We start from the raw sequence: 26,173 nt of genomic DNA on the forward strand, positions 1-26,173 counted from the left end.
AAATATGTGATATTAGCGTAAATCTTCATTAAATCCCAGAAAATGCTGGGGGGCCAGGGTGTTGAAGTAGCTCAGTGTTAATGGAGCTATTTACAATGTCAATAATCTGCACTGCTGTGATGTTGCTCATCAATATGTTAACAAGCAGTCACAACAGAAAAGTAACTTTCAATGTGACACGTTGTAAGGAGCAGGATGCCAAACCTCACTCTTAGCCAGACTTAATAAATGACAGACACAGGAAAACTGCTTAATGGGACATCTCTTTGCATAGAAGTCTAACACTTCAGAGAAAACGCAAATCCTGAGGAACTTACAAAAGAAGTGTAAAATGCCTTTTGACCAACTGGGGTTTTGATATCCTCTTGAAAGACTGTCACAGCAAGCACTTTAAATGAGAAGAGAAAAGAAGTGTATTGAAACTGATGGTTCTAACATCTGAATAACCTAGGTTTCCCCCTGTAAGCCCTTTACCTAAGAAAAATGAAACAAATGAGGCTGTGCAAGGATTACTGAAATCTCAAAGAACTGCTAGTACATAACCTCTACCTACAGCAAATATTTTACTGGCCATTTTGAGGCATTTCTGCTTCACATTATGAGTTTGCCTATGAAATAGGGGCAGATCCAATAAATGCATGGAGGACATAAAAGGCAGCAATTATTTGCTCTCTTTTTTAACTAAATCATTATGGGGCATCACATGAAACCAGCAAATAGCAAAGTTAAAGCAAACACATGGAGGTCTTTATTTATAGTCTGCGTAGTTAAACCTTAGAAGTTTCTTACCACGGTTTGTTGTGACACTACACAGCTGCTAACGGCCAGCCCTGGGGACCGGATGCTGAGCCAGACATACCCTAGGTTGTATCCTATCTCTCAATAAATCAGTACGGGATGAAAAATTTAAGAAAAACAGTAATGAAATTATAGAATTGCTGAGCATCAGTTACCAGTTAGCTCTAGTCCCAAGTCATACAGTTTACAGTGCCAATGTCAACTATGCAACTTCCGTTAAAACCCCCCATTTTTTTAGACATACTGAAAATTTGTAATTTGTTATTATAGATACTGGTTTTACTACATGATTTTTCACAGTAGTATGTTATCTCTGGTTTGTGTTTGTGTAATCATGTTTATCTACTGTTTTTATAATCCATTTTAATTTTTTTTTTATTCTTTAAAATTAAGGGTAATCTTTCAAATCTTTCCTCAAAACATTTTCCCGGTCCTTTAATTTTTTTTTTTAGTTGTAATGCTGCTTATATTAAATCATATTGTATTTTATTATATTATATAATATTATACTACACTACATTAAGAGATGCCTTCCAATCACCTGATATAGTACTTGAAACTAATGGGAGTTTTCGTATTTTTTCTGAGGAGCTCCAAGTTCTGTCCAAACTCCAAGAGATATACCACCTAAGTCTGGAATATAATTCTCTTAATTTATCCGCCTGTTTCAGGACTTTCTTTTCTGTTATTTCAATTCATGGGAGCATCGTATCTTTTTAAATTTAAAAGAGTAGGTTCAAAATCAATAACCATACAACTTTTGTCAAGGTAAAGGGAAAAGGAAAAAAGGAATCTCTGCAACATTGTTCACTTTGTTAAATCTCTTTTTTGCTCTATGGTAATTTAACAGATGCAATATCTTTAAATACATCAGTAGAAAAAAAGTTGTGGAAATTAAGTTATTAGTTTTCATTTACGCTTTTTAAAAACTCCCTTTCCCCCTTCATTTTATGTGGCACTTTTTTCCCTTACCTCCTTTTCAGTAGGCTCTCTTTAAGAACTACAATGCATACCTTTAAGCTCTGCCATTTAATAACTTTTTTTCTCATGTTTTTGCTTCCTTCTGTGGGGGTGGAAAGCAGATGCATGGCTTCTGCAACTATCAGGATGTATCATGGTCTCCATGCTGAGTTACAAGTTTTAATTTCCTCATCTCTAGCTTTCAGATCATCTTGATTGGCTTCTCCTTTCTAAAGTCCCTTTCTCCAGAGTTTACAGCCAATTTTAAAAATAGTGAGAATTCACATGTGAGTCTTCTGAAAAGGATTTTGTGTTTAATTACACTGCAGTCGGTATTACTCAGAGGTTTAATGAAACCATTATGTAGAACAGCCCTCTGTGTTTCTTCCAACAAATTTGAAAATAATTTCAAATTATTACGAGTGAGTGAGGATTAGTATCCAAAAGTCTATTATTTGTATTAACTAGAAATTCCATCTCTGCCTAGCTTTAACATTTTTGCAGATCAGAAATTGAAATAAACCCCTATTTCTGTTTTAATACATAGTGCTGCCTCCTTTCCCCTCTGGACAGTGTTCATTCATTTTCCTTTTCCTCATCAGAAACCGAGTAATGTAACAAATATTTTTATAGTTTCTTTTTTATAGCCATGTAGATTTTTAACAATTAAACTTTTGAAAGTGTTGCTGGGAATAGTAGTTGTAACTGTACTGTAACTGAAGAAAAAATAAATGAATTTTCAGTGAAAAAATGAATACTAACTGAAACAGGACTTAAGTTTAATCAAAGATGTAACCCTAGAATCAGTAAAACATCTTCACTTATTTGCACTCTTTCAAGAAACGATCCATTTCCTGACAGAGTTGTACCACTTCCGTTAAGAGAATTATTAGGTTTGGATGCTTAGCATAACTTCTCCTTTCATGGTAAGACATTAAGTGGTTTTAGAGAGATAAAACTGTTGGCCAGAGCGGTTTCATACAAAAATTCTTTAAACAGCAAATTTACCTACCCGGTCTACTTTTCTGACAGTTACCAAGCACAAAATGTTAAATTGCAAATTTTAAAAAAAAAAAATATCACAGATACTATATGTAAAGTAGAAACTAGAAACAATACTGTACTAAAATCTCACACAAAAGCTGTTTCATGTCATGACTGTCTTTCACTGGGAGTCCTTCCCTAAATTCATTTCTTGGTTTCCAAAATTTGATCTTCTTTTTCCCTTGCTGTGCAAGTGTTCTCCGTGGAGTGATTAAGGGGAACATTTTGTATCATCTGGCTTTCCAACATTTGTACTTTGAAAATAACACCTATTTCTGTAACAATTCAATGACCATAAGAAAGCGACAGACGCCTCCAACTTTAGCTCCATAGAAACTACATTTTTCATATGCAGCTCCCCTTCAGAAAGAAAGTAAATTAAGTACCTCGAAACTGTAAAGCAATGACACCCTGGAAGTATGCAGCTACAGCACTCATTTTTTTCTTTTTTTCACTCTCTCATTTCCTCTCTGAAGTCTGTACACTGAGCATTTCAATTTCACCTCAGCCCTCAAACCAGCTTGGCACATCCCCTCTTTTAAAACCAAAAAGGAAATGTTGTGACACTTTTTCTTAAATGAAGTTCAATAATATCTTTCCATGTGGGTATTTCCCACAAGATTTTTTCCCTCCCTCTCTTCACAATTAGCAATGGCAAGTAAATACACATATTTTTGAACAGTTGTGTTGTGGGGTAGAGAAGGGACATCTATCTTTAGAACTGTGTTACTCCATGTTCCCAAACTTGCAGCTCAGCCCAAACACTGAACTGTTGGTTGATTGACCTGCGAGGTTGTTCTTATTGTACACATGAATATGAAAATGCTATTTAAAAAAAAATACATTTACACTATGGAGGGAGAGTGGCTCTGCATTACCCCATGGTTTTTAATTGTTTTTACACAAAGTATTTTCCCTTCTAACACTGGAGAGCTAATTTATTGAATGCACAATTATGCCAAATAATATTTTTTGTTCAGTCTCACACACATAAATGAGTATTTGAAATGCAAAGAACAGTCAGTTAAATTGCACTCAGAGCTGCACTTCTAAAAGCACAGTTTACATAGCAAGGGTGGTTTTACTTCTCCAAACTATAAAGGAATCTCCTGCAGACCATTCTCTACTCCGTGTGGGTCTGTAGCCCATCATTGTTTCTGTACTTCCACTTGCCTGCTTTGGCTGCAGGCTCAAGTCAAATTTCCTCCCTCATCTGACCCTATGACTGTCTGCATTGGTGATTTAAATGGTACAAAGGCAGATTCTGACTGCTGGCATGCTTTCAGGAATGGCTGGGCCCCTGACTAGTCCTCTCCCAGACAATGTCCTCGTACAAGTTGGGGTCTAGCATGGCTCAGTAACAGTTTGCCATCTGTATAAATCCAGCAGGCAGTATGGAAAAGGCCACCCTGTTTTGAAGGGGAAAGAATTTAGCTGTGTGCATTCAAGCTATGCCATGCCACTTGCCCTGACACATAAAGACAAGGCCTAATCTGCTTTATTTTCTGGTACAGATGTAGCCTGTATGCTTCCACCTGCCTGTAAATCCTATCTACCCTTGAGGCTGACAAAACTGCATCCTTTTACAAACAACCACAAAGCTATGTGGTGCTGTTTCAAAGACAAAGGTGAGGGAAGTAATGAAACCAGCCCACTATGCCTGGACCACTCCACTGAAGGTCCACTCTTAAATCAAGCACACGACCAAGTTTAATCCTCCACTGCTCCCAAAAGTTCAGTTGAAATAAAAACTTGAGCATAGTCATGTACTCATGGACTACTGACAGGAGGTTTAGGATTTCAGTATAAGTATAGCTCTTTTGTCTGTCAAAAGGTGGGATTCTTTCCAAGCATTCCGTAGGGCTGCTTTGCTGTTTCTGGGTATGACACAAGAATCCAACTGCAAAAATATTTTGTTATGTGAAAAATATCATTTTTTTTTAAAGGAATGACCATGTTGCTCAGTTATTTTTCCCAAGGTGCAAGCAAATCAGCGGGTCCCTCAGTCATAACAATGAACTTTCAGTTCATGCAATGGTACTTGCCAAGCCCAATCACAACTTAAATCTAGATATACAGGGTAATCACTGTGTCTTGCTATATGCATAGTCAGCAGCTACCACATAGGATCATTAATCTTGGTTCGATGTTTTAGGGTTAATGCCTCACTCTTTATAGCTGCTTTAGCTGAAATTTAAAAGGAGAAAAGAGAAGGTTTCAGGCTGAGGCAAATTAGCAGATAAAGTCTGTTAAGCTATGAACATCTGAAACCGAGACTACTAGCAACCACAAGATTCATTGCCAGCTTCACTCACACCAAGTGCTAGTAAGGAACAGCGTGGAGTCAGATTTCAGTTTCTCTCTTCTGCAGCTGCCAGGGACAGTTAGTCCAAAGTGTAGGCTAGTAGAGCCGCTGGATGAAATATAGCACCAGTCTCTTCAAAATGTAACATCTGGGACAGAATAATCAGAAGAGGTTGTTAATCTCTGTAAAGAAGAAGTAAAACTGACACTCCCCACTAGTTGTTCAAAGGAGCCATTAGTTACAAAGATGCAAAAATTTAATTGAACAATGAACTTTATCAGCTTATTTTGTATTTTCATTATTTTTCCTTTTGTAATTTAATATTACACTGATGTAGCATTTACTGTCTCTGCAATCGAGAGGCTTCTAAAATCAACTGACAAAAGTTACTGAATCAATTATTTTTCAGTTTGAAAACATCTTTGTGATCAGACTTTCTATATTTATAGCTTTGACGTGATACTGTTGGAAAGGCAGTAACTGGATGGACATTTCAGTGAATTTATGTGTGTATCATATGCTACAAGGAGATACCTCAACAGAACACCTGCAGTGCTTTGTGCTAAACTCCTTCAAAAGTTTTACCAGGAATACTATAAAGCCCTTGGATAGTATTTTTAATTTCTGGGAAGAAAAATAATCCCTAAAGCGCCCTAAAACTGAGGTTTGGTATTTAAACAATTCTATAGTAGGAAGCTCTTTTCAACTTTAAATAGTTCAACCCAATCTCTCTACAGGAAACTGTAGAAATGTGGGTATGTATATATGTACATGCATTTTTTTATACTTATGTGTACAAACATATACAAAAATATATAATACTGGAATGTAAATAAAAGATTAACAGAAGATGTTAACAGAAGACCCCACCTGGAGTTCTGCGTCCAGCTCTGGGGCCCCCAACATAAGCAGGACATGGACCTGTTGGAGCAGGTCCAGAGGAGGGCCACAAAGATGATCAGAGGGCTGGAGCACCTCTCCTGTGAAGACGGGCTGAGAGAGTTGGGGTGGTTCAGCCTGGAGAAGAGAAGGCTCTGGGGAGACCTTATTGCGGCCTTCCAGTATCTAAAGGGAGCCTACAGGAAAGATGGTGAGGGACTCTTTATTGGGGAGTGTAGTGATAGGACAAGGGGTAATGTTTTTAAACTGAAAAAGGGTAGATTTAGATTGGATATTAGGAAGAATTTTTTTATTGTGAGTGTGGTGACACACTGGAACAGGTTGCCCAGAGAAGCTGTGGATGCCCCATCCCTGGCAGTGTTCAAGGCCAGGCTGGATGGGGCTTTGAGCAACCTGGTCTAGTGGGAGGTGTCCCTGCCCATGGCAGGGGGGTTGGAACGAGATGATTTTTAAGGTCCCTTCCAACCCAAACCATTCTATGATATTTAAGGTCCCCTCCAATGCTAACCATTCTATGATTTTATTTCACTGATGTTTGATGTACCAGAATCAGACTCTGAGTGAACACAGCTGTTGTATGTGACATGGCATCGTGAACCAGCATCTTGTTATAGTGTCAAAGGACAGGAAGCAACCGCATCCAAAAGCGGCAACTCAGAAACTACTGTAACTAAGAAAAGGGGAGAAAAGTGATTTGTGTGACCTGTCTCAAGGAAATGTTGACTACATGTATCAGATTGCTTCCGAAACGTAACAGACTGAGAGGCTTAAGTGAGATGAACAGGTCTAATATGATTCAAAACACATCTTCCTTAAAACGGGAATCAAAACCGGCTGTCAGGACGGTGTGTCCCAGGCAGCTCGCAGGACCATGTAAAAATGTCCCCAGCGGTGCCCTGTGAGCCGGGTACCTGCGCCCGGCGCCTCCTCCCGCTCCCGCCTCACGCCGAGCCAGGCAACCCCCGGACGAACTCTCCCCGAGCCGCCACAACCAGCACAGACCCTCTTTGCTTTGTCACCTTCCAGCCATCACGAAAGTTGTTTTATCTTCCCGTAAATTCCGTCTCCGCAACCTCCCAAGGCGACGGCGCCGCTGGCTGCCCTGCCGCCGGGCCCCGGACGCCGCCCGCTCCCCCAGCCCGGCCCGCTGGCCCCCCTCCCCGTTCCCCACGAAGGGCGAATGCCGCCTCAGGCGCGCCCGCTGGCCGCAGCCCCCTCAGCGCAGCCCGGCTCCAGGCCTTCGCCCGCCCGCCGCCCGCGCCCCCCGTTTTGCGGGGCCCTGCGCGGCCGGAGCGCGTTATCGCACCGCCGCGGGGCTGTCACCCGGCGCCGAGCGCCGGCCCGAAGGCGGACATACCGACGTGCCGCATCGCACGGCAGCTCTCCGGCTGCCCCAGCCCAGCGAGGCGGCCGAGCCGCGCCGCACGCACGGGCCGCCACTGTGGGCCCGCACACACCGCCCGCGCCGGGCGAGGAGGCGGGGGTTCAGCGGGCGGTCAGGGCCCTGTGGGAACCCCCCCCCCGGCCGTCCCTCGCTCCTCCCTGCCCCGTGTCGTTCCCGCGCCCGGGGATCCCCTGCTCCCCCAGCCCGTCGCCTCCCCCTCCTACCGCTGCGAGTGGGTAAGCCCACGGCTGCTCCCCCCCCCAAGTAAAATGGAACCGGCCCGTAAGCCCAGGGAGGGGCGCCACCGCCCGCTCCCTCGAATGATTGACAGCCCCATTGGTCAATCAGCACCTTCCCTTTTCTCCAGGCAACCCAGCGCCCGCCCTCAAGCGGGGTCCGGGAGGGAGTGGGAGAGGCGGGCGGGAATGTTTACAAACAAGATCAGGGAGTAGAGGGATTGGGGGGAAGCCGGGGGCGGGGCCAGCGATTGGCGCAGCAGCTGACCCAATGAGAGAGCGCGCCGCTCGGCGGAAGGGCGGGGGGCGGGACCTAGGGCCCTCCCTGCCCAACAGCTGCTGGTGTTCGCGGGCGCGAGCGCCCAATGAGCGCTCAGTGGGGGGAGGGAGGGGGCGCCCTGAGGAACGGCTCCTGCTCAGGCGCTGGCGCCCCCTCCTCCCGGCTCGCTGAGCCTATCCCGGTTGGGCCGCGCTCGGCTCGGCTCGGCTCGGCTCGGCTCGGCTCGGCTCGGCTCGTGTCGGCTCGGCTCCGCTCCCTGCCGCTGGGCGGGGAGGGCGGCCGGAGCAAGGGGGAGGGGAGCCGCAAGGACATGGGCCGGCCCTGAGGGCCGGGGAGGGAAGCCGACGTGCGTGTGGCTCCCTGTATCTTAATAACTGTTTGTTGTTGGGTGGTGTGGGGTTTGTGGTTGGTTTTTGGTTTGTTTTTTTTTTTTTTTTGTAATCCCGTTTTCCCCGAGGCGGAAGGGAGAACAGCCGCCCCCCTCCGCCCCCGGCGCGCCTGCATGGCTCCGCTGCCCCGGGGCGCCCCTGGAAAATAAAATCCGCCTCAGGCCAGGTGACGTCCCCCCACCCGCCTCCGCGCGCACACACACACAGGGGGAGCGGCAGAGGCGGGGGAGCGCCCGCCTGCCAGAACATGGAGGGACCCTCGGGCCCGGCGGAGGAAGGGGAGCTGCCGCTCCTCACCGTCAAGCATGAGCTGAGGAACGGTGAGCGGGGCGGGCCGGGGCGGGGGGTCGAGGCGGGGTGGGGGGTGGGGGGCGGTGAGGAGAGCGCTGCCGCCTGAGGGGAGGGCGGCGGGAAGCGCGGAAGGGGGGCCCGGGCTGCCGGGACGTGGGGAAGAAGTGCTGAGGAAGGAGGTTGAAGGGAGTTGATCGGGACCATGGGGGCCAAATCTCCGGTGCGGGGGCAGAAAAATGAGGGTGAGCTGGAAGACACGGGCAGGAGCGTGTCAGAGGGGGGCCGGGAGGGGAATGTCCCTTCTTTTATTTCTGAAAAAAGTATTTCGGTTGGACTTCTGCGCATTTGGCTCCCCTGTCCCACTTCCCCAGTGGTGTTTGACGCTTTTAAAGGAGATAAGGGTTAGCCATTCTTTTTTATTATTATAATTATTTTATTTGTTTTTATTTTTTTTTAAATTGTGTGTTTGACTTTAATGGCTATGTCCGTATTGGGGGGGGACGGGGACGGGACTGTTTGCTACACTCCTAAATGATGTCGGTTTATGTGACAGCTTTTCTCTGACCTCGGTGAAATGCCGGAATTGTAGGGAGGGGAATGTGCCAACATGTAGCCGCAGAGTTATCTGGCTTTTTAGTCTCTGTATCTTCCTGTAGCTCAGTAGTTACTTGGAGACCCTCTGGAGAAGTAGTTCAACACGTGAAATAAATATGACCTTTCAAGATACAGCAGAAATGCTCAATCGTAGGTTGTTGTGTTGGGGAAGCTCTTTATATAATTTTTTTTTTTTAATAGGGACTCTCTGCTTCTCAGAAGTTTCCAGGCAACTTGAATACTGCAGTAAATCTAGATTTTACTGTTCGTTTAGAAGCGCTTTTAAAACATGATCAAGATGTAATAAACACAGAGAATATACTAATTGAGGTGCTATTAACCCGTGCCCTTCGTTCCTTTTCTTTCATCTTCTTTTTTTCTTAATGATGAAGTAAAAGAAAGTATATGATGCTGTTCATCTCAGGAGTTTGGGGGAACACCTCCTCCCTCGGGTTACTGTAGTCGACATTGGCTGATGGGCCGATGGGGAAGGCAGGTGATGGTGCTGGGTCTCTTTGGTTGCACTCAGCCTACTGTCCCCCTGTCACTCGGGTCTAGGGGCACAGTGGAGGTGCCCCAGCGGAATGTAGCTATCACTGCAGCTTAAAAAAAAAAAAAAAAAAAAAAAAGGCGCTCTTCCTGATAGCTACGCAGAAACCAAACGGACTGTAGTTTCCTTCTTTCAAGAAGCAGCAAGAGAGCTGGTGGAAAACATACTTGTCTCTTCGGGTGTTGCTAGATTTCAGTGTGCAGGAGAAAAAGAGGTAGGGACAAGGGAAGTGGAACACATTTATTGTGTGTATTTACCCAGCTACGTCTAGGTTTCTTTTATAGAAGTTGAGACAGCACATATCCTCTGTGAGATAGTTATTTAAAGATAGTTTGAAGAATAAACACATTCATATAAACTAGACAAAGAGCTGTCTAATATAGCCTAATGAGCAATTTTCATTTTGATCCTGATTTTAAAGCTTTGTAGATTCAGGAAGTACCGCTACTTGCTTTTAATTTAAAAATTCTTAAGCTTGTTCATGTCGTCTTAAGCTTCTGAAGTTCAGCTTAATAGGAATCAATTGCTTCTCCCCTTCTCATTCTCTTCTCCTTATTAAGTATTTAGAAAACTCTGCTTTCTGAAAAATGCTTTCTAGCAATGGCTTTTCTATTTCTGGTGCATTAGGGTGGAGGAGGGAGCTGCTCTGTCATGTACTCCTGGGAGACTCCTACTCCTGAAGGTGTCAATAGTGTCATCACTATGCAAGACATATCAAGATACAGTTTCAGAACTTGTCTCTATACAATGCACAAAGATATGATAATTTGAGGAGAAAAACTGCAGTCAGCCTCTGTTGATATAGAAATATATAAATAATCTGTAGAGTACTTTGGATATTTTTCTTAGGTTTTTTTGCACTGGGTCTGGCTGTGTGGGTGCCTAGCTGCTGGCTAGGGTCAACCCACCACAGTTTTAAAGCATGCAGCATGATTATTTACTTTTGCCTCATTTTGGGAAAGAGGGTAAGGGGACATGCAAGAACTAGAACTGGAGCCACAGGATCTTTGTTGTTCTTAAATACTGAGGTTGTATACCATTAATATCCTTTTAATGTACGATTTGTTTAGATTCTAGTGTTCCCCTCCTCTCTGTGTTGTTTCTTTGATGTTGCTAGCTCTGTGACTAATTGAATGATTTAGAATTACATATCGAAAGCAGCTGTCATCGGATGAAAAAGAGGTCAGTCTCCACAGTGCTTTGAAAGAGTGCACTATTGTGGTAGAAATAATGGCTTCTTTGAGAAGGGAGTGTCTCATTTTCATGTTGTGGAAGTTGTTGCTTGAACCTCTTGATAACAAACTCAAAGTACAAAGAATTAGGCATTCAGATCAACTAAATGCGGGTGAACCTACAGTTATACTTTGCATTTGGAATTATGTGACCCTTGGAATTGCTCTAAAAATATTAAACTAGTTAGAGACAGACATTGATTATGGTCAACCGAGTATGTGAACATACTATAAAACTTGAATTTAAGATTAAATGAGTGTCTTCAAGAATGAAACAGATGATTGTTGTTACCTTCCAGCAAGTATTGCAGCATATGAAAATACACAGTTAGAGCATATGCAGTGCTATTTCTCCCAGTTGATTGTTAACCCTGTCATACCATGGTTTGACATCTTTTAAACTTTGACTTTGAAATTACAGTGCTGGCTTTGATTTGTAGGGTCAACCTTAATTTTAGCTCTGCATCCCATATTCTTAGGGCCCTGAGACTCTTCTGTTGCGTGACCAAAAAGCAATTGCAGAAAAAACATCACTTCATAGGCATGTAGATTGGGTCCGTGATAGGGAAGGAACTGTGGTGCATAATACTTGAGTGCCTCTATGAGATGCCATGTGATTTGCTGTATTACAAATACTGGGCACCGCTCTGTGTATATCTATTTTATTTTAATGATGCAAAGAATCAGAATGTTGGGAAACTGTAAGCATGCACGTGCTTCAGTGATTGTTCCTTCAGTTGGTTATTTTGCAGATTAGATACAGCAGTGTCTTTTAGGACACATTTCAGTTAATAATGATTTTCTCCTAATATATTTAGCAAGCTGGTTTTTTTTTTCCTTTCTTTTCCTGTCACACAAATCACTTCTTCCTTGACAGAAACCTCACAATTTAGGCACTTCAGAATAGTCACCATCTTTCTCTTCTCACTTTGGGAAGGAAATGAGATTTTTGGGAAAGTGGAATCACCTTTTCTTTTCAGGAAGAAGAAGAAGAAAAATATGCCAAAGATCAAATAGTAGGAAGTGGTAACTTTCTCACTGAAGCTCTCCAGTGAAAATAATAAGAAAATTAAACTTTCTGCAGCATCTGTTTTTGGAATCTTATAAAGGGAAAGGTTTTATTTTTGAAGGCTAAACTCAGAGTTAGTACAACTTCTAATCTTTTTGGAGACCTAAGAAGTTATTATTTACAGTGAAAAAAGAATATTGTTGCCTCTTCACATTTTGTTTCCTAGTAATGCCATATAACTGAACAATAGCAAATGTAAAGCCTATTAGAGGAAAAATTTTTATGTGATAGGGAAGGATATGGGTAGAGAGAGAAAGACTTGTGATGTAGGAAGGTAAGAAGGAAACAGAACCGTTAACAGTGAGATTTCCTCCCCAACACACACACCTCCTGTTGGTTTCTGTCTTAGCTCTTGGTTTTGGGGTGGGGGGAAGTGATCAAAGGATCCTGAGCCTTCAGTGTATGTGACTAGGCAGCGAGTCGACCATCTTGCAGCATACATGTGCGCTCTCTGCTTTGCTCAGTGAGAGGCAGAGATTAGCAAAACTGGGATCTTGAAGGGAACTTTGAGACATTCCATGAATGTGTGGGCGATAGGCAGTATATATGTTGTTTGCTTTGCTTTAAGATGTTGTTCTTGTCCTTTTGGCAAGTCCATTTTGAAGAGGATACTGGATTCATTTTAATGCTATCATAAACTTTAGACTAAAGAACTTGTTTTACTTTTCCATTTGTCTGACTGTAACACATGACATGCGAAAAGGCATATATAGCCCAGAAGTCAATGTAGCAATGGTCTGCAGGGCTCCAGAGGCAGAGGAATTTGGAACTTCCACTTGGGTCAAACAATCTAACTTATAATTCAGTATGAAACTATAAAAGGCTTCGGACAATAAGTACAAGGACTACCTGAAGGATTTAATATTGCAAATTTTTAGTTACCCTTTCTTGAATGAGAACTTAACCTAGAATGGATTTATTTGTAAACTGTAAAGTTCATGTTTCATCATAAGTCATTGTGAAAATTCCTATGGCTAAAAACCATGATGAATCAAACATTAAATAGAGTATTCAGTGTTTGCTATGGAGCTACACCTGGCAGCTTTACAATATTCTATTTTTTAATTTCTTAGAGGAAACTTTTTTATGAAAGTTTAAAGATACTTTTTTAATGATATTTTCAGTAAGACACATTTTTGTTTTTATATGACTCTGTACTAGTTCTGTATATTGTTTAGAGATCAGGATATATTAATAGTTGAATATTTCAAAGCTTGGATTGCTTTTACTTCTACTGTTCTCTTTTTGAGCACTAAAATATATATATGTTCTCATATTGCTGTGGTAGGTATGAAGAGTGTTTTAAGAGAGTAAGTTCATGAATCATCCTTAATAAAACTTAAATCTCTGGATTTTACTCTTTACAGAATCAATATTTTAAAAAAAATGTTTTGTAGTCTAGGAATTTATTGTTATTTATCTTCTGGTAACTATGATAAGCGTTGATTATGGAGGGGAGGAAGAATATCTCCTCCTGGTTATGAAGAAGAATGACTATTGATCTGTTGTTTGCTTTTTTTCCAGGCTTTGGAATCTAACAAACCTGGCTTAAATTATCTGTAAAAGGGTCTGGTACCATTGCTCATTTTGCTCTCATTGCTTCAGTGACAGTCTATGAAATGTCTAATGTAAATGGGGACTAGTAGTTGCAATCTTCCTTGTCAGCCTGTTTAGCTTTGTTCCAGTGAACCATTCTATGATCCTATGATTCTAAATATGATGGCTTAAAAGCTTATGCTGAATTCCACAAAAGAGTTAGGAGAATTATATGCCACTTAAGTGCAGTTCGGGATTTTATTCAGGAGGCAATTCAGAAAACATTCTCTGAAGTTGCTTAGACTTAAAAGGAAGCCTGGGTATCTGAGGGTGTGATTTTCAGCTATATGCTTCATGTAAATATTTCTATTGGATCCCCTCCATTGCTTGGCATCATTTGATGTCTTATGGTAAACATTCTTTCTTTCTCTCTCCCTCTCTTTTTTTTTTTTAACCCTTATACAATCCTAATGATGAGGTGCAAGCTCTGCTAACATTTCTTTACTTCTGACTCATTCTGTAGATAGGCAGATGGCCTGGTTTATGAAGGACTCGCCTTATACACAGTCACTTTACTTGTTTTTGTGTTTTGCTTTGAGATCTATTGTGACTGTTTCCTCTTTCCAATTTTTGTTGACATCTGTAAATGTTTTATGCTGGCTTCGACAGATGGTTATAAAAGCTTAATCTGAGAAAGGGTAATTCTGAAGATAATTCTTAAATTTCCCGGTTAGTGTCTGTATAAGCTAATATGTAAGTACGCTCCATCCAAATTTAAATTGTCAGTTGCTCTTCTTTTGTTCATAAATTAATCTACATTCTGTTACTTTCAACAGTGTGTCCAAAGTGCCTGTGTTTGAATAAAGTGTATTTTTTTTTTGAAGTGTGGTACTGATTTCTGGTGATCAAGAAGATCAAAGTTGATTCATACCTTGTACTTGGATGTAATTTTTTGCTTGAAAAGGTATGCACAGTCTTTAGATATCTGTTATTTTGATCTGACTATTTTGTCTCTGTCCAGCATTAGATTTTATATAGCAACTTTATTCATTAGCATCTTGCCTAATTACACTTGGGTTTTTTTGGCTATTATGTGATCTATAGTGTTACTGTACGTTAAGCTTCTAGCTAACCATGGAGGTGCTTCTAGGTTGAATCTTAGTGACCTCATAGTGATTCATCTCACAGTAATGAAAAGCCTCATAGCAAAATTGCCTCTGAAATAGCAAAAGGGCTACTGCTGATGGATGCAAATGGATCTTAACATGGAATATTTTCCAATTCTGACTGCTGTGGGTCTGGATTGTTAATCTCAGATGTCCACGCTTTTATCTTTAGTTCAGTTTCTGATGTACAAATGATAACTTTGGTGGGATAGTCTTCTGCAGCTTCAGTCTGTTTTCATAATGGTAATGATTGTTTCCTGTCATGTTTCCCACAGCATTTCATGCTTCTGAATTTCCACATACTGTATTCTGCTTAGCTAGTACTTCATAGGTCTTTGTCATCTTTAGCTGTGCAAAGTTTTGGCTTTCAGGCCTTCTAGAATGGGATCAGCAGCTTTGTGAGATCATCAGTTTTTTTTCAGTTCACATGGTTTTCTCCTTAAGCATCTTATATTGTAGAGAATGAACACTTGTCACCCTGCCTTAGTTGAGAGTTCAGAGTAACATGAATTGCATTTTCTCTTCTTTGATGTGAGTTCAGAACTGTATTCATGTTTTATTTTTGCTCTAAATTCCTTTTTGGCCTAAGAAAAATGCAGGTAGTCCTTGAGATGATACGCTTTTTAAACTCCATTTTAAGTTTGTAGGATAGTTCCCTCTCCTGATTAAATGGTACTCTTGTTCAGGGACCTGACAATTACTAGTTGGTGATCTGTCAGATTTCAAGGACTCTGGAATATTTTTCACTTCCCTTCACAAATAGTTCTCTAGATGTATTTTCTTCAATGTCTAACAAGCAATAATTGTGTGGTTTCTGTTATGCGGTGGGTTTGTGTTTTTTTTTTTTTTGTTGTGTGTTTTTCCCCCCTTTCCCCTCCCCAAAAGCAATGTGCTAGTTTTGTTTAATTTCAAGGAAAAACACCCACTCTTCACTCTATGTAAGGGATAATCTCAAGTTTGTGTTCATATAACTTTCAAAACAGCATCGTTCTTTGTTGCTGTGTCTTAAAAAAGTACATCTGTTATGTGAGTGGAGATGGGCTGTTCTCGGAAGTAACAGGTTAGAATCAAGTCGATCTTGGTACCAGGCATTGGACACGTAATTGTTTGAAATATTGCACAGTGTCTTTTCTCCTGTTTTCCTTCTTGCTTTCTCTATTCTGCTTTAGATTGCCTGAGGTTCATTGTTCTGTTCGATAAAACGGCAGAGCTGGTCTCATGTTGCAGAAAACAGCAGAGACAAGTCACAGCTTTCAGGCAGAGCTTGTCTTTGAAGGTTGCTTGATCTAGTTCAGTAGAGGAAGCTCTAGTTTAGTCTGTCTGCTTCCAAACCTATCTGCAGCGGAGTCCAGAAACAGAGGGCACGGTGCATTTTAACTTGAAAACAATACTGTTGAAATATTATTTCTTAAGATCACAAAAGTACAGTTAAAAGCAAATAGAGTCATTACACAGTAGCAGCTTGCATGGCTCTTAGTTCACACTTGGTTGTCTTAAAGTTCAGGTATAGCGCAGGCAACAGTTGTGTTTATTATGTCGTCTGGAGATCCTCCATCAAGAAGAAATATTTTGTTCTGGTTCCCAGAGTTAAACAGACTGTCCTACTTCCAGGGGGCTGAGAATGACAGTACTGATCTCCACGCATTAATGTCCCTGCATGCAGGGGTTTGCCTTCTCAGTGGGAATATTTCTAGATATTTGCTTTCTTTTTGCTTTCGGAGGTGATAATTACAACCAGTACCACTATTTCCTCTTTGTTTTTTATGGATGCTATGATGTCTTGGCCTTTCTCTTTAGTCTTTGTTTCTGGGTTGATCTGTTGTATGCAGCTGAAGGCAACAGTGAGATACTCTCCTTCTAATGTTGGGCCAGTGCTGATTACTGTGGACTAGAGTAGAAAAATCTATAAATGGAAGCTTTTTCTAATTGTGCACCTATGCAGTTAACTTATCTCCCAGAAGGTGCTGTCAGCTTACTGCTTTTTTTTTTTTTTTCAAGATGTACCACCATCCTTTATACTGCTATGTCACGTGTAACTTCAGATCACTTGTGGAGAAACTCTCATCCTGTTGACTTGGGCAGTAGTTTCTTCCTGTCCAACCTTAATTCCCTTCCTTGGTACTTTTCAGCTGGTGCATCAACAGGCTTGAAGAAAAAGGGCATGGAGAAGTAAACTTTCTGTTTCCAAAACGGCTTTTCTTGTGCTCAATTCTTAAATGAGGAGCTTTCCCAAAGCTGCTATTTCCAAGTGACATATTTGCATACACTGATGTGTTATGGTACTGATTGCCAGAAATACTGTTAGCTAGATGCTAGAGTGTTCATCCTGTTGAGCTCTTGATAGATACTTGTCTTCATGCGGGTTGCACAGGCAGTTGCTGGGTCAGTTTCTGACACCTGTCCCAGCATGGTGATGCCCGTGGGGTGGGAAAAGCTTTTCACTGTCCTGTCAGTGATGGTAGGAGTAGTGGCCTTCTTGTTGCAGTCCTTTAAAGCCTCTCAAACTTGTGGAAAGTGTTGCTTGTGAAAGGTCCTCCAGCAGTGGTCATTTGGGTTCCTGGGGTCACTGGAGAATAGAATAACTAATCTTTGGGGATTTATGCTCCTGAAAGCAAGTTGAAGGAAATGTCAGTATAACAACTTTTGTTCTGGAGAAACTGTACCTCAGCTAAAATGTCGAAAAGTGCTGTGCCTGGTTTCAGCAGATGAAGACAAAGAACTGCTCTAGCAGTGTCATTGGAAAGAATGTGGCACAGACACATTCAGCTTGCTTTTCTTGGGGTATGACTTCAGAGATGGACTGAGTGCAGCAACTGAGGTTGCTGGAGCAAGCCATTGCCAGCTGTGGGAACGCTGGGAGAAGCACTTTCTGGGAATTGTTAATCTTTTCTTGTAGCTTTGAAGATCTAGTTTGGTGTTTTGTTTTTGTTTTTATTAAGGATAATTCTACTTCTTGCTGTATAGGGAGTAATTCTGAGAGAGAGTTTGAATGTCTCAAGTGTCCTGTCATACCTCTACGTGTCATGCAACACCTTTTAGCTATCTGATCTTGTGGGGTGGCTCTTTTCCTCAGTCTAATGCAAAAAGAATGAGGCGGGATTTATTTTATAGTGATCACATGTTTGTTTTTGATGTAGTTTTCCCCTTTTACTATGAAAATAATGTTACAGTAACTTTCAAGATATTTAATTTTGTTTTTTTTAGGATAAGGCAATTAAATTTCCTAAATGGGAGTAAAAATGGGATTAAGTGGATCATGCAAAACTACAGCTCACATTGAAACAAGTACATAATAATTCAAACTAGGTATCACTCAGCTTTTTACTGTGTAACCTCATTAAAGTTGGAAAGGTTTTACTAATGTTACTGAATATGGAATGCAAGTTAAATTGAGTTTATGGTACAGTTTAGATTAATGGATTGAGTTTAGGACTTCGTCTCTTTTTAGGACTATATACAGCACTACAAATCTTCAGCATGTTATCAGAGATGCAATATTTCTGTGTTCCACTCTCTGTCTTCCTATTCAGTTCCAAAAGTATGGCAGAATTAAATGACTATTCTGCTTTCTAGAAGAGTGTTTAATTGAAAAGCTTTCTGCTGACAGCTCTTAAAGGATGTGAGATGGTAAAACCTTTCTGGAGTACTCCATAATGGAAGATCCAAATCAGTAGATTTTTCAGTGAAAAATTTCTTCCCACTCTGAATTCACCACTTACTTAGCTAGTATCCAGAGCATTTCTGCGTCCTCAATCTCTTGACATCTGCTACTTCATTAAAACTGTGGACACTCTAGCCCTGGTCTCTTTAGGGTAGTCCCTGAATCCTGCTGTCCCTGTCAGGAAAGACACTGTTTTGGAACTGTGTATGTTGAGTACCATTCTCAGCACTTGTTAAGAAGAGTAATAAGTAATATTAAGTTGCTTCAAGACAGACTGCTATCTGACTGTGACACGATTTACAGTAATTATATAGACACTAACTCAGTCTAGCCTTACCTGCTATTACTCCTTCCTTGGCACACGAGTGCATCTTCCTTACTGCTGACTTCAGCGATGACTGTGATGTAGCACTAGCAACAGTATTTATTCTATTTGCGGTGAAAATTGTACAGTAAGCTTCACTTCACGTTGTGTGATGCACGTTGTCTCATTGATTTGTTAATGATTCTGGTACTGTCTTGTCTAATATGCGTTATTAAAATGGAACTGATCACAAAAGTAACATTTCTCTAATAATAATTTCACTGTGCTGTGTGTTGGGGTTTTTTTGTCTCTTTTTGTTCCTGTTACATCAGTATTAGAAAAGCTTGTAGATTCCCTCAGATTTGCAAAAATTTTCATGTGTACTTCTGTTTGTGCAAGAAAAAATCCTGAAAGCTCTTTTAGACTTTCTAATCTCTCAGTAATTCCAAGTGACCTCTCTGCACTTATTCCAAGATCGATTAATCCCTAATAAAGATGAATGATAAGAACTGACAATAGTATTTTAGATGAGATTTCATCCATCAGTGACTTGCATGAGAGCACTAATGTTACCCTGTCCCAACTAGATGCATTTTGTGTATGTGTATAGATTCCTAGGATTATTGGAATAAGGCACGAATTTGCTTTTTCATTTATCTAATGCTTGGATTTTTTATACTTGTTCCTCCTTTGCAGAGAGATATTTTTTTGCGAAGCTTTAAGTTCTCGAGTTGTTGAGTTGCTGCAGTTCTGTGAATGGAGATAAACTATACATTTCAATAGTTAATTCAGGAAGCACACTGTCTTCATAAAGTTTCTTAGAAATATCAAACCAAATGAGAATTTCTGTTCAATGGCATCTCTTATCAGAGTTTTCCTCTTTTGGTTAAGAGATCCCTCCAAGTGTTGAAGGCCAGGTTGGATGGGGCTTTGAGCAGCCTGGTCTAGTGGGAGGCATCCCTGCCCACGGCAGGATGGTTGGAACTAGATGATCTTTAAGGTCCCTTCTAACTCTAACCATTCTATGATTTATACTTGAAATCTGTGGTTCTGTTCCTGAAAGCATCTTGCACATCTTTCCTAAGCTTTTTTTTTTTTTTTAAACTAGCCTTTAAACATACAGTTTGGCTTGAAGTTGCTCTTTAAGAGGTATTCTTTTAGCAGCCATGCCAGCCTCTGCAGCTTGATGCTGCATCCTCAATTTTTCTAGTGAAACTCTGTATGCAGCTGTGGATCAGGGAACTGAAATTGGTTAAGAATAATCAAACTTAGTTGCTTTTTTGCCTTACTGCTTTTGACTTGGATCATTTTAATGAGCAACTTCGCTGAATGGCCTGTGGTCATATTGTTGCAAATGGATGGATAGTATTAGGATAGGAATGAAAGAGAGAAAAAATGGGAACTGCTTAAAGCGTTCTTTTAGCAGCTTATGAAAGAAAAAACCCCACCCCAAAGCAACAACACACCAACCTACCACAATTCCTTTTTAAAATAGGGCTCTTTACTTTCCTGCTTAGAAAAATGTCCGTTAGACAAAAAAAAAATCCTCAGTAGTATAGATTAGTACAAATGTGGGACCCCCTTCCTCCCAAACTCACCAACAAATGAAACAACTTTGTAGCAGTTCTGATTTTTACAGACTCGTTGGTTACATAGACTCAAGGTCTTTCCTACTTGATAGCAGTGGAGAGTCTTTATAGGTTTAGGAATCCCATGTTAAAAGCATGTGAATAAGTTATTGGAGCTCTGTTTGTCATCCCGGGCACCATATAATCCAAGAACACGAGGGTATTTAGGCTGCTATGGGTAAGGGATTACTTGATTGCTGTCTATAGCTATGCGATTAGAGATTACAGACAAGGTGAAATTTGACTCTTTAAAGAGGTGCCCAGTGATGAGATGAAAGTCAGTGTATACAAGCTAGATGGGCATCAGTTATTATTCTGTGATTTTTATACTTCTGGGAACACCGATGGCAGCAAGAAAATTGATCTCCCTGGCTTTTCCAATTAAAGGCATACAGTATGCGAGTGGAATGCCCTTTTAGTGTTGCTTATGTGGTTCATCTTGTTTTTTTCAAGTAAAAACTTGTTTTTACTGAAGCTGTACTAAAATGTCAGAATGATGTTTGTGTACTACATGTCTGATGTGATTTTTTTTTTTCCCCTTCAGCAAATTTGACAGGCCATGCAGAGAAAGTTGGCATTGAAAACTTTGAACTCCTGAAAGTTCTTGGAACAGGGGGTAAGATGCACTATTTTTTTCTAAACTGAATGTTGGAGCATTACTCTTAAGTATAGGTTTTTTTTCTAGTTGAGATTTTGGTAATTGGAACATTCTTTAAGAAGATATATCACTTTTATATTGCATAGCATGATTTTCCTCACTTTTTTTCTCAGAAATATTGTGCAAAATTAGAGGTCACATGTTCTAGCTTACAGCACTTCTGAAGATGCACTTTTTCCCCCCCAAAAAAAAAAAAGGAAAATAAATGTCTTGAGATTTGTGACAATTTAATACAGTTTGTGAAAAATCTGGTCTAAGTTAAGGCATGATCTTGATAATTTAATTAAATTTTCAGACTATCTTTTCATGAATTTCTGGAAAAAACAGTAATGTTTGTACATTGTTGAATAGGATGCTCCACTCATTAACTGTATGTTTTAGAGTTGGCATTGGCTCTTCTAGTCTCTTTATGTCCTATTCAAATACCAGTAATTTTTAAGATGGAAAATACTCACTTTTGTATTATGGATTTGAGCACAGTGTTGGAGGTTTGTAGGATTTTGTAGGATTGCTGACTGTAACCAATAAAAAAAGCTTTCTTTTCCCCTTTGTTGAAGGAATACACACAGAGGCCCGTACACAGACCAAAAGTAATGGCTTTTATACTTCTTAATGTGTTTACACATTTTTTTTTGTCAGTAGTAACATTGGATGCAGTGTTGAGTAGATTGGGATAATCATGAAGGTGGACTATCATCAAAGTCTGTAGAAGGTATAAATTATGATATTAAATTTTGGGTGTTATCAGTGAGGCTGTAATTGCACGAGCTGCTACATCACTGAAAAGAGCAAAGATTTTTGATTTTTCACATTTAGATTTCATACAAATTCTGTCATAAATTCATTAAGTCGTTAAATCACCTGAGAGTATATTTATCTGTTTCTGAAGTAATTTTTTAAAATATAAATTTAACAGGCTTAACAATTCAACCCTTGCTGTTAAATTTTAGTAGTTAGTGGCAGAGGCAAGGAAGCTTTAATATTCATAGATATATGTTACATATTCATAGGTAGAAGCAGCTATGCAGTTCTGAAGTGGTCAGTATTGGTCTGAATGGGGTTGACAAAACCAAAATTATTTGTAATTATGCATTTTTGTGAGGATGTCTTTCTTTCCTGCTGATGGAAACATCGGCTGGATTTTACTTTTAATTATACATCTGTGTGTGAAAACTAGCCCCATACCTGATTTTCTTTCTTTTTTTCTTACCACTGGCATTGGTCTGAGATCACCTTAATATTACTCTGTATTCCAAATGCAACAGCTGTAAGTTTTGGTGGTTTCATAACTGTCAGTCTTCAAGTTCAGACTAGTGGTAGCCCAGCCTTCTCCTAATGTGTTTAGGCAGTGCCTCTGAAATGCCGCTTTGCAGCTGTTAAACTGTTGTCTGTCATTCATTGCTACCTTCCACGTCCTCCCTTCTTCATGAACAGATTAGCTGAATTTCTCTTAACATGGAATACTCTTAGTCATAGCAGGTAGTCCTTAGTCTCCTAGTCCAAACGCTATCCTATTCACTCAGGTTAACAGGATAATTTTTGAGTGACCCCTTTCAGAAAAGGCTACTTCAAAGGGTTGACAATGGGATTGACAGTGTGTGTACACATGAAGAAAATAAAAAAGCTGAGGAAGCATGCCTGTCTGTCTTCATCCTGTTCTAGTAGTCAAGTTGCTCCAGAAACACTTTCTGTCTTAGTAGACTTCTGACTATTTCAAGAACTGACTAAAAGATTCCTACAAGCTTTAGGCATCCTAGGACACATTGTGTATCCTGGAATGGTATTTGTAGGAAGAGTAGTATTGTTTTTTGTCAAGGATACGCTAGTTGCACTTTTTAAATATGTAATTTCAATCATAGCCTGAGGTTCTTGCTTTAGAAATCTAGACCATCAGGGCAGTCTAGACGCTTTGTTCAGTCTTAAGCGTATCACAGCTAAGACTAGTGCATTAGGTATATCAGAAGTTGTTGCTTGCCAATTACTGGACAGCATTAAATGCAAACCACCTGTTCAGAATGGAGCTAGTTCTGTTTGCTTTTGGGGAAGTGACCATCTGTGACCTGTCAGTGTTTGCAGTAACATGGAATTGTTGAAAACAGGACTGGAATGGACTTGAAAAGGTCCTCTAATTGCTTGGCCCAAGACATGGTCAGTTATACCTGCATTATCCCTGACAACAATTTGTATATAAAAGCCTCCAGTAGTAGAGATTCTGCAACCTTCCGAGATGTTCTTGCTGTGGATGTGTAATATCCTGGCTTGAGAAGCATTCTGGGTATTGTAAGAAGCAAAAATGCCCCCTCATTCTTGCAAGAGGTTTATGAAAGAACATTATTTCACAATAGGATATACCTGTGTTAAGGCATTTCTTCTCTAAATATCATCCGACAAAATTTTGATGCAGGCTTGAACACCATCTTCACTTTCAGTGTATTTCTAATTGTTATGGTCAGAAGAGTTTCTGTGTCCTTTTCATCGACTCGACAGAGCAGAATAGAAACTAAGGCAAGATATTGGCCATTTGGCTAAGATGATCCTGAAATTTTCTTCTATGAAACAAATTTTTGTGAGTGTTGGGCCTGCTGTTAGAGAACAACAGAGAACTTGTACAAATTGCCTCTGGTGCGGTTAGTTGAATAACATACAAACCCCTTTGTAAAAACTTAGTTTTCAGGAAGTTCTAGAACTGCCTTGTCAATAACAAGAATTATTGTGTAAGCACTCCATCTTAAACGTGGAAAACCAACTTAAATGTCATAGACCTCACAGTATCTGCTGCATGTGAAAAGTCTGGATCTATACATTCAGTTACTTAGCTATCCTACTGACTGTATGTTTTTCTTGTGCAATGTACCTTGCTTTTTCCCCCACAACTTCCATAGCAGAGAGATTATTTTTCAAAAACTTCATAAGACTCTAACCACCTGTATGCATGCAAATTTTCCTACAAGATCTTAACTGTGTTATGTCATGAGTTCTGGGGTCCTGTTTAGGCCTGCAACTTCTTGTTCTCATACTTGAATTGAGGTTGGAGGAGTGAGTATGACTACTCTGACTTCTCAGTTCTTTGTACCAGAATATACATTTACTTGGGGGAATGAGAAGAAGCATAAAGACAACCGTCTATAATCACAATAACGTAAGTCAGAAATATTTGGATTAGCAGGCTTTTATTGCAGACTTGTCTTAAATGATACTGTTCAAGAGTAAGGCCTCATTTAGAACTTGTACTGTCTTGTACAAACCTACTCATCTGCATTTCAGTTGTCGTCCTTAGGCATGCTCTCACAAAAAAAAAATGGGGAAAAAGTTCAGAAGATACTTGCATGCCTTCTGTATTCATAGAATAGTTCGGGTTGGAAGGGACCTTTAAGGGTCATCTAGTCTATCCTCTCTTGCAATAAGCAGGGACATCTTCAACTAGATTAGGTTGCTCAGAGCCCTGTCCAACCTGACCTTGAATGTTTCCAGGTGTGGCGCATCTGAAAACCTCTCTGGGCAACCTGTTGCTGTGTCTCACCACCCTCATTGTAAAAAAATTTCTTCCTCATATGTAATATAAATCTACCCTCTTTTAGTTTAAAGCCATTGTCCCTTGTCCTATTGCAACAGGCCCTGCTGAAGCGTTTGTCCCCATCTTTCCTGTAGGCCCCTTCTAAGAACTGAAAGGCTGCAATATGGTCCCCTTGAGCCTTCTTCAGGCTGAACAACCACAACTTTCTCAGCCTGTCCTCATAGCAGAGGTGTTCTGTCCCTTTGATCATTTTTATGGCCCTCCTCTGGACCCGCTCCAACAGGTCCGTATCTTTCCTGTGCTGAGAGCTCCAGAGCTGGACGCAGTACTCCAGGTATGGTCTCACCAGAGTAGAGGGGCAGAATCACCTCCCTTGACCCACTGACCACACTTATTTTGATGCAGCCCAGGATATGGTTGGCTTTCTGGGCTGCGAGCACACATTGCTGGCTCATGTCCAGCTGTTCATCCACCAGTACCCCCAGATCCTTCTCAGCAGGTCTGCTCTCAATCCCTTCATCCCCCAGCCTGTATTGGTACCAGGGGTTGCCACCACCCAGGTGCAGGACCCTATGTTTGGCCTTGTTGAACTTCATGAGGTTCACATGGGCCCAGTTCTTGAGCCTGTGCAGGTCCCTTTGGATGGTATCCTATCCCTCAACGGTGAGAACTGCAACACTCAGCTTGGTGTAATGTGCAAACTTGCTGAGGGGGTGCTCAATCCCACTGTTCATGTCATTGATGAAGATCTTGAACAGTTAGAACAATTTAGAGAGAAGGATGTTGTGGGGGACTGTGTTGAAGGCCTGACAAAAGTCCAGATAGACGACATCTGTAGGTCTTCCCTTGTCCACTGATGTAGTCACTCCATCATAGAAGGTCATTAGGTTGGTCAGGCAGGACCTGCCCTTGGTGAAGACATGCTGGCTATCTTGAATCACCTCCCTGTCCTCCGTGTGCCTTAGCATAGCTTCAGGGAGGATCTGTTCCATGACCTTCCCAGGCACAGAGGTGAGTCTGACAGGTTCCCAGGGTCCTCCTTTCTACCCTTTTTAAAAAAATGAGTGCAGCGTTTTCCCTCTTTCCAGTCACCAGGGACTTCACCTGACTGCCATGACTTTTCAAATATCATGGAGAGTGGCTTGGCGACTACATCAGCCAATTCCCTCAGGACTCTGGGATGCATTTCATCAGGCCTCATAGACTTCTGTATGTTCAGGTTCCTCGGGTGGTCATAAACCTGATCTCTTACAGTGGGAGAGACTTTGCTCCTGCACTTCCTGCCTTGTAGTTTGTCCACTCAAGAGGTGTGGGGAGAGAGGTTGCCAGTAAAGACTGAGGCAAAAAGGTTGTTGAGTACCTCAGCCTTCTCATCTGTTGTTACCAGTTTGCCAGTCTTGCTCATCAGGGGGGTTACACTTCTTTTGACCTTCTAGTTGACATACCTGTAGAAGCCCTTATTATTATTCTTTGCATCTCTTGTGAAGACCAGCTCCAGCTGCACCTTGGCCTTCCTGACCCCATCTCTACACAACCAGGCAGCATCCCTATACTCTTCCCAGGATACCTGTTCCTGCTTCCACTGCCTGTGCATGTCTGTCTTGCTCTGTAGTTTGACCACCAGGCTTCGACTCAGCTGTGACCATGTCTTGCCCTCCTTTCCTGATTTCTTAC

At 41.1% G+C, this 26,173-nt stretch overlaps 2 protein-coding genes across 5 annotated transcripts in view; one reads left to right on the top strand and one right to left on the bottom strand.

Annotated features, from left to right (window-relative positions):
* Positions 1-7,514, bottom strand: part of DGLUCY (D-glutamate cyclase) — a 48,121-nt gene extending 40,607 nt beyond the window's left edge. Inside the window, exons 1-2 of one of the 2 annotated variants that reach the window (XM_063334365.1) lie at positions 7,365-7,487; positions 5,118-5,255 (exon numbers count right to left, since the gene is read on the bottom strand). The gene's annotated coding sequence lies outside the window, so the exon portion shown is untranslated. Of the gene's footprint in view, positions 1-5,117; positions 5,256-7,364 lie in introns of both variants that reach the window. The other variant, XM_063334364.1, reaches the window with a different exon arrangement.
* A 468-nt stretch (positions 7,515-7,982) lies between these two features.
* Positions 7,983-26,173, top strand: part of RPS6KA5 (ribosomal protein S6 kinase A5) — an 83,574-nt gene continuing 65,383 nt past the window's right edge. For 2 of the 3 annotated variants that reach the window (XM_063331598.1, XM_063331600.1), the window contains exons 1-2: positions 7,983-8,616; positions 20,872-20,943. In XM_063331598.1, the coding sequence (XP_063187668.1) occupies positions 8,544-8,616; positions 20,872-20,943 (145 nt within the window). In that variant the 5' untranslated portion in view covers positions 7,983-8,543. Of the gene's footprint in view, positions 8,617-8,810; positions 8,830-20,871; positions 20,944-26,173 lie in introns of those variants that run through there. The other variant, XM_063331599.1, reaches the window with a different exon arrangement.

This window comes from Chroicocephalus ridibundus, chromosome 4, assembly GCF_963924245.1.
Source record: "Chroicocephalus ridibundus chromosome 4, bChrRid1.1, whole genome shotgun sequence".
Lineage (NCBI taxonomy): Eukaryota > Metazoa > Chordata > Aves > Charadriiformes > Laridae > Chroicocephalus > Chroicocephalus ridibundus.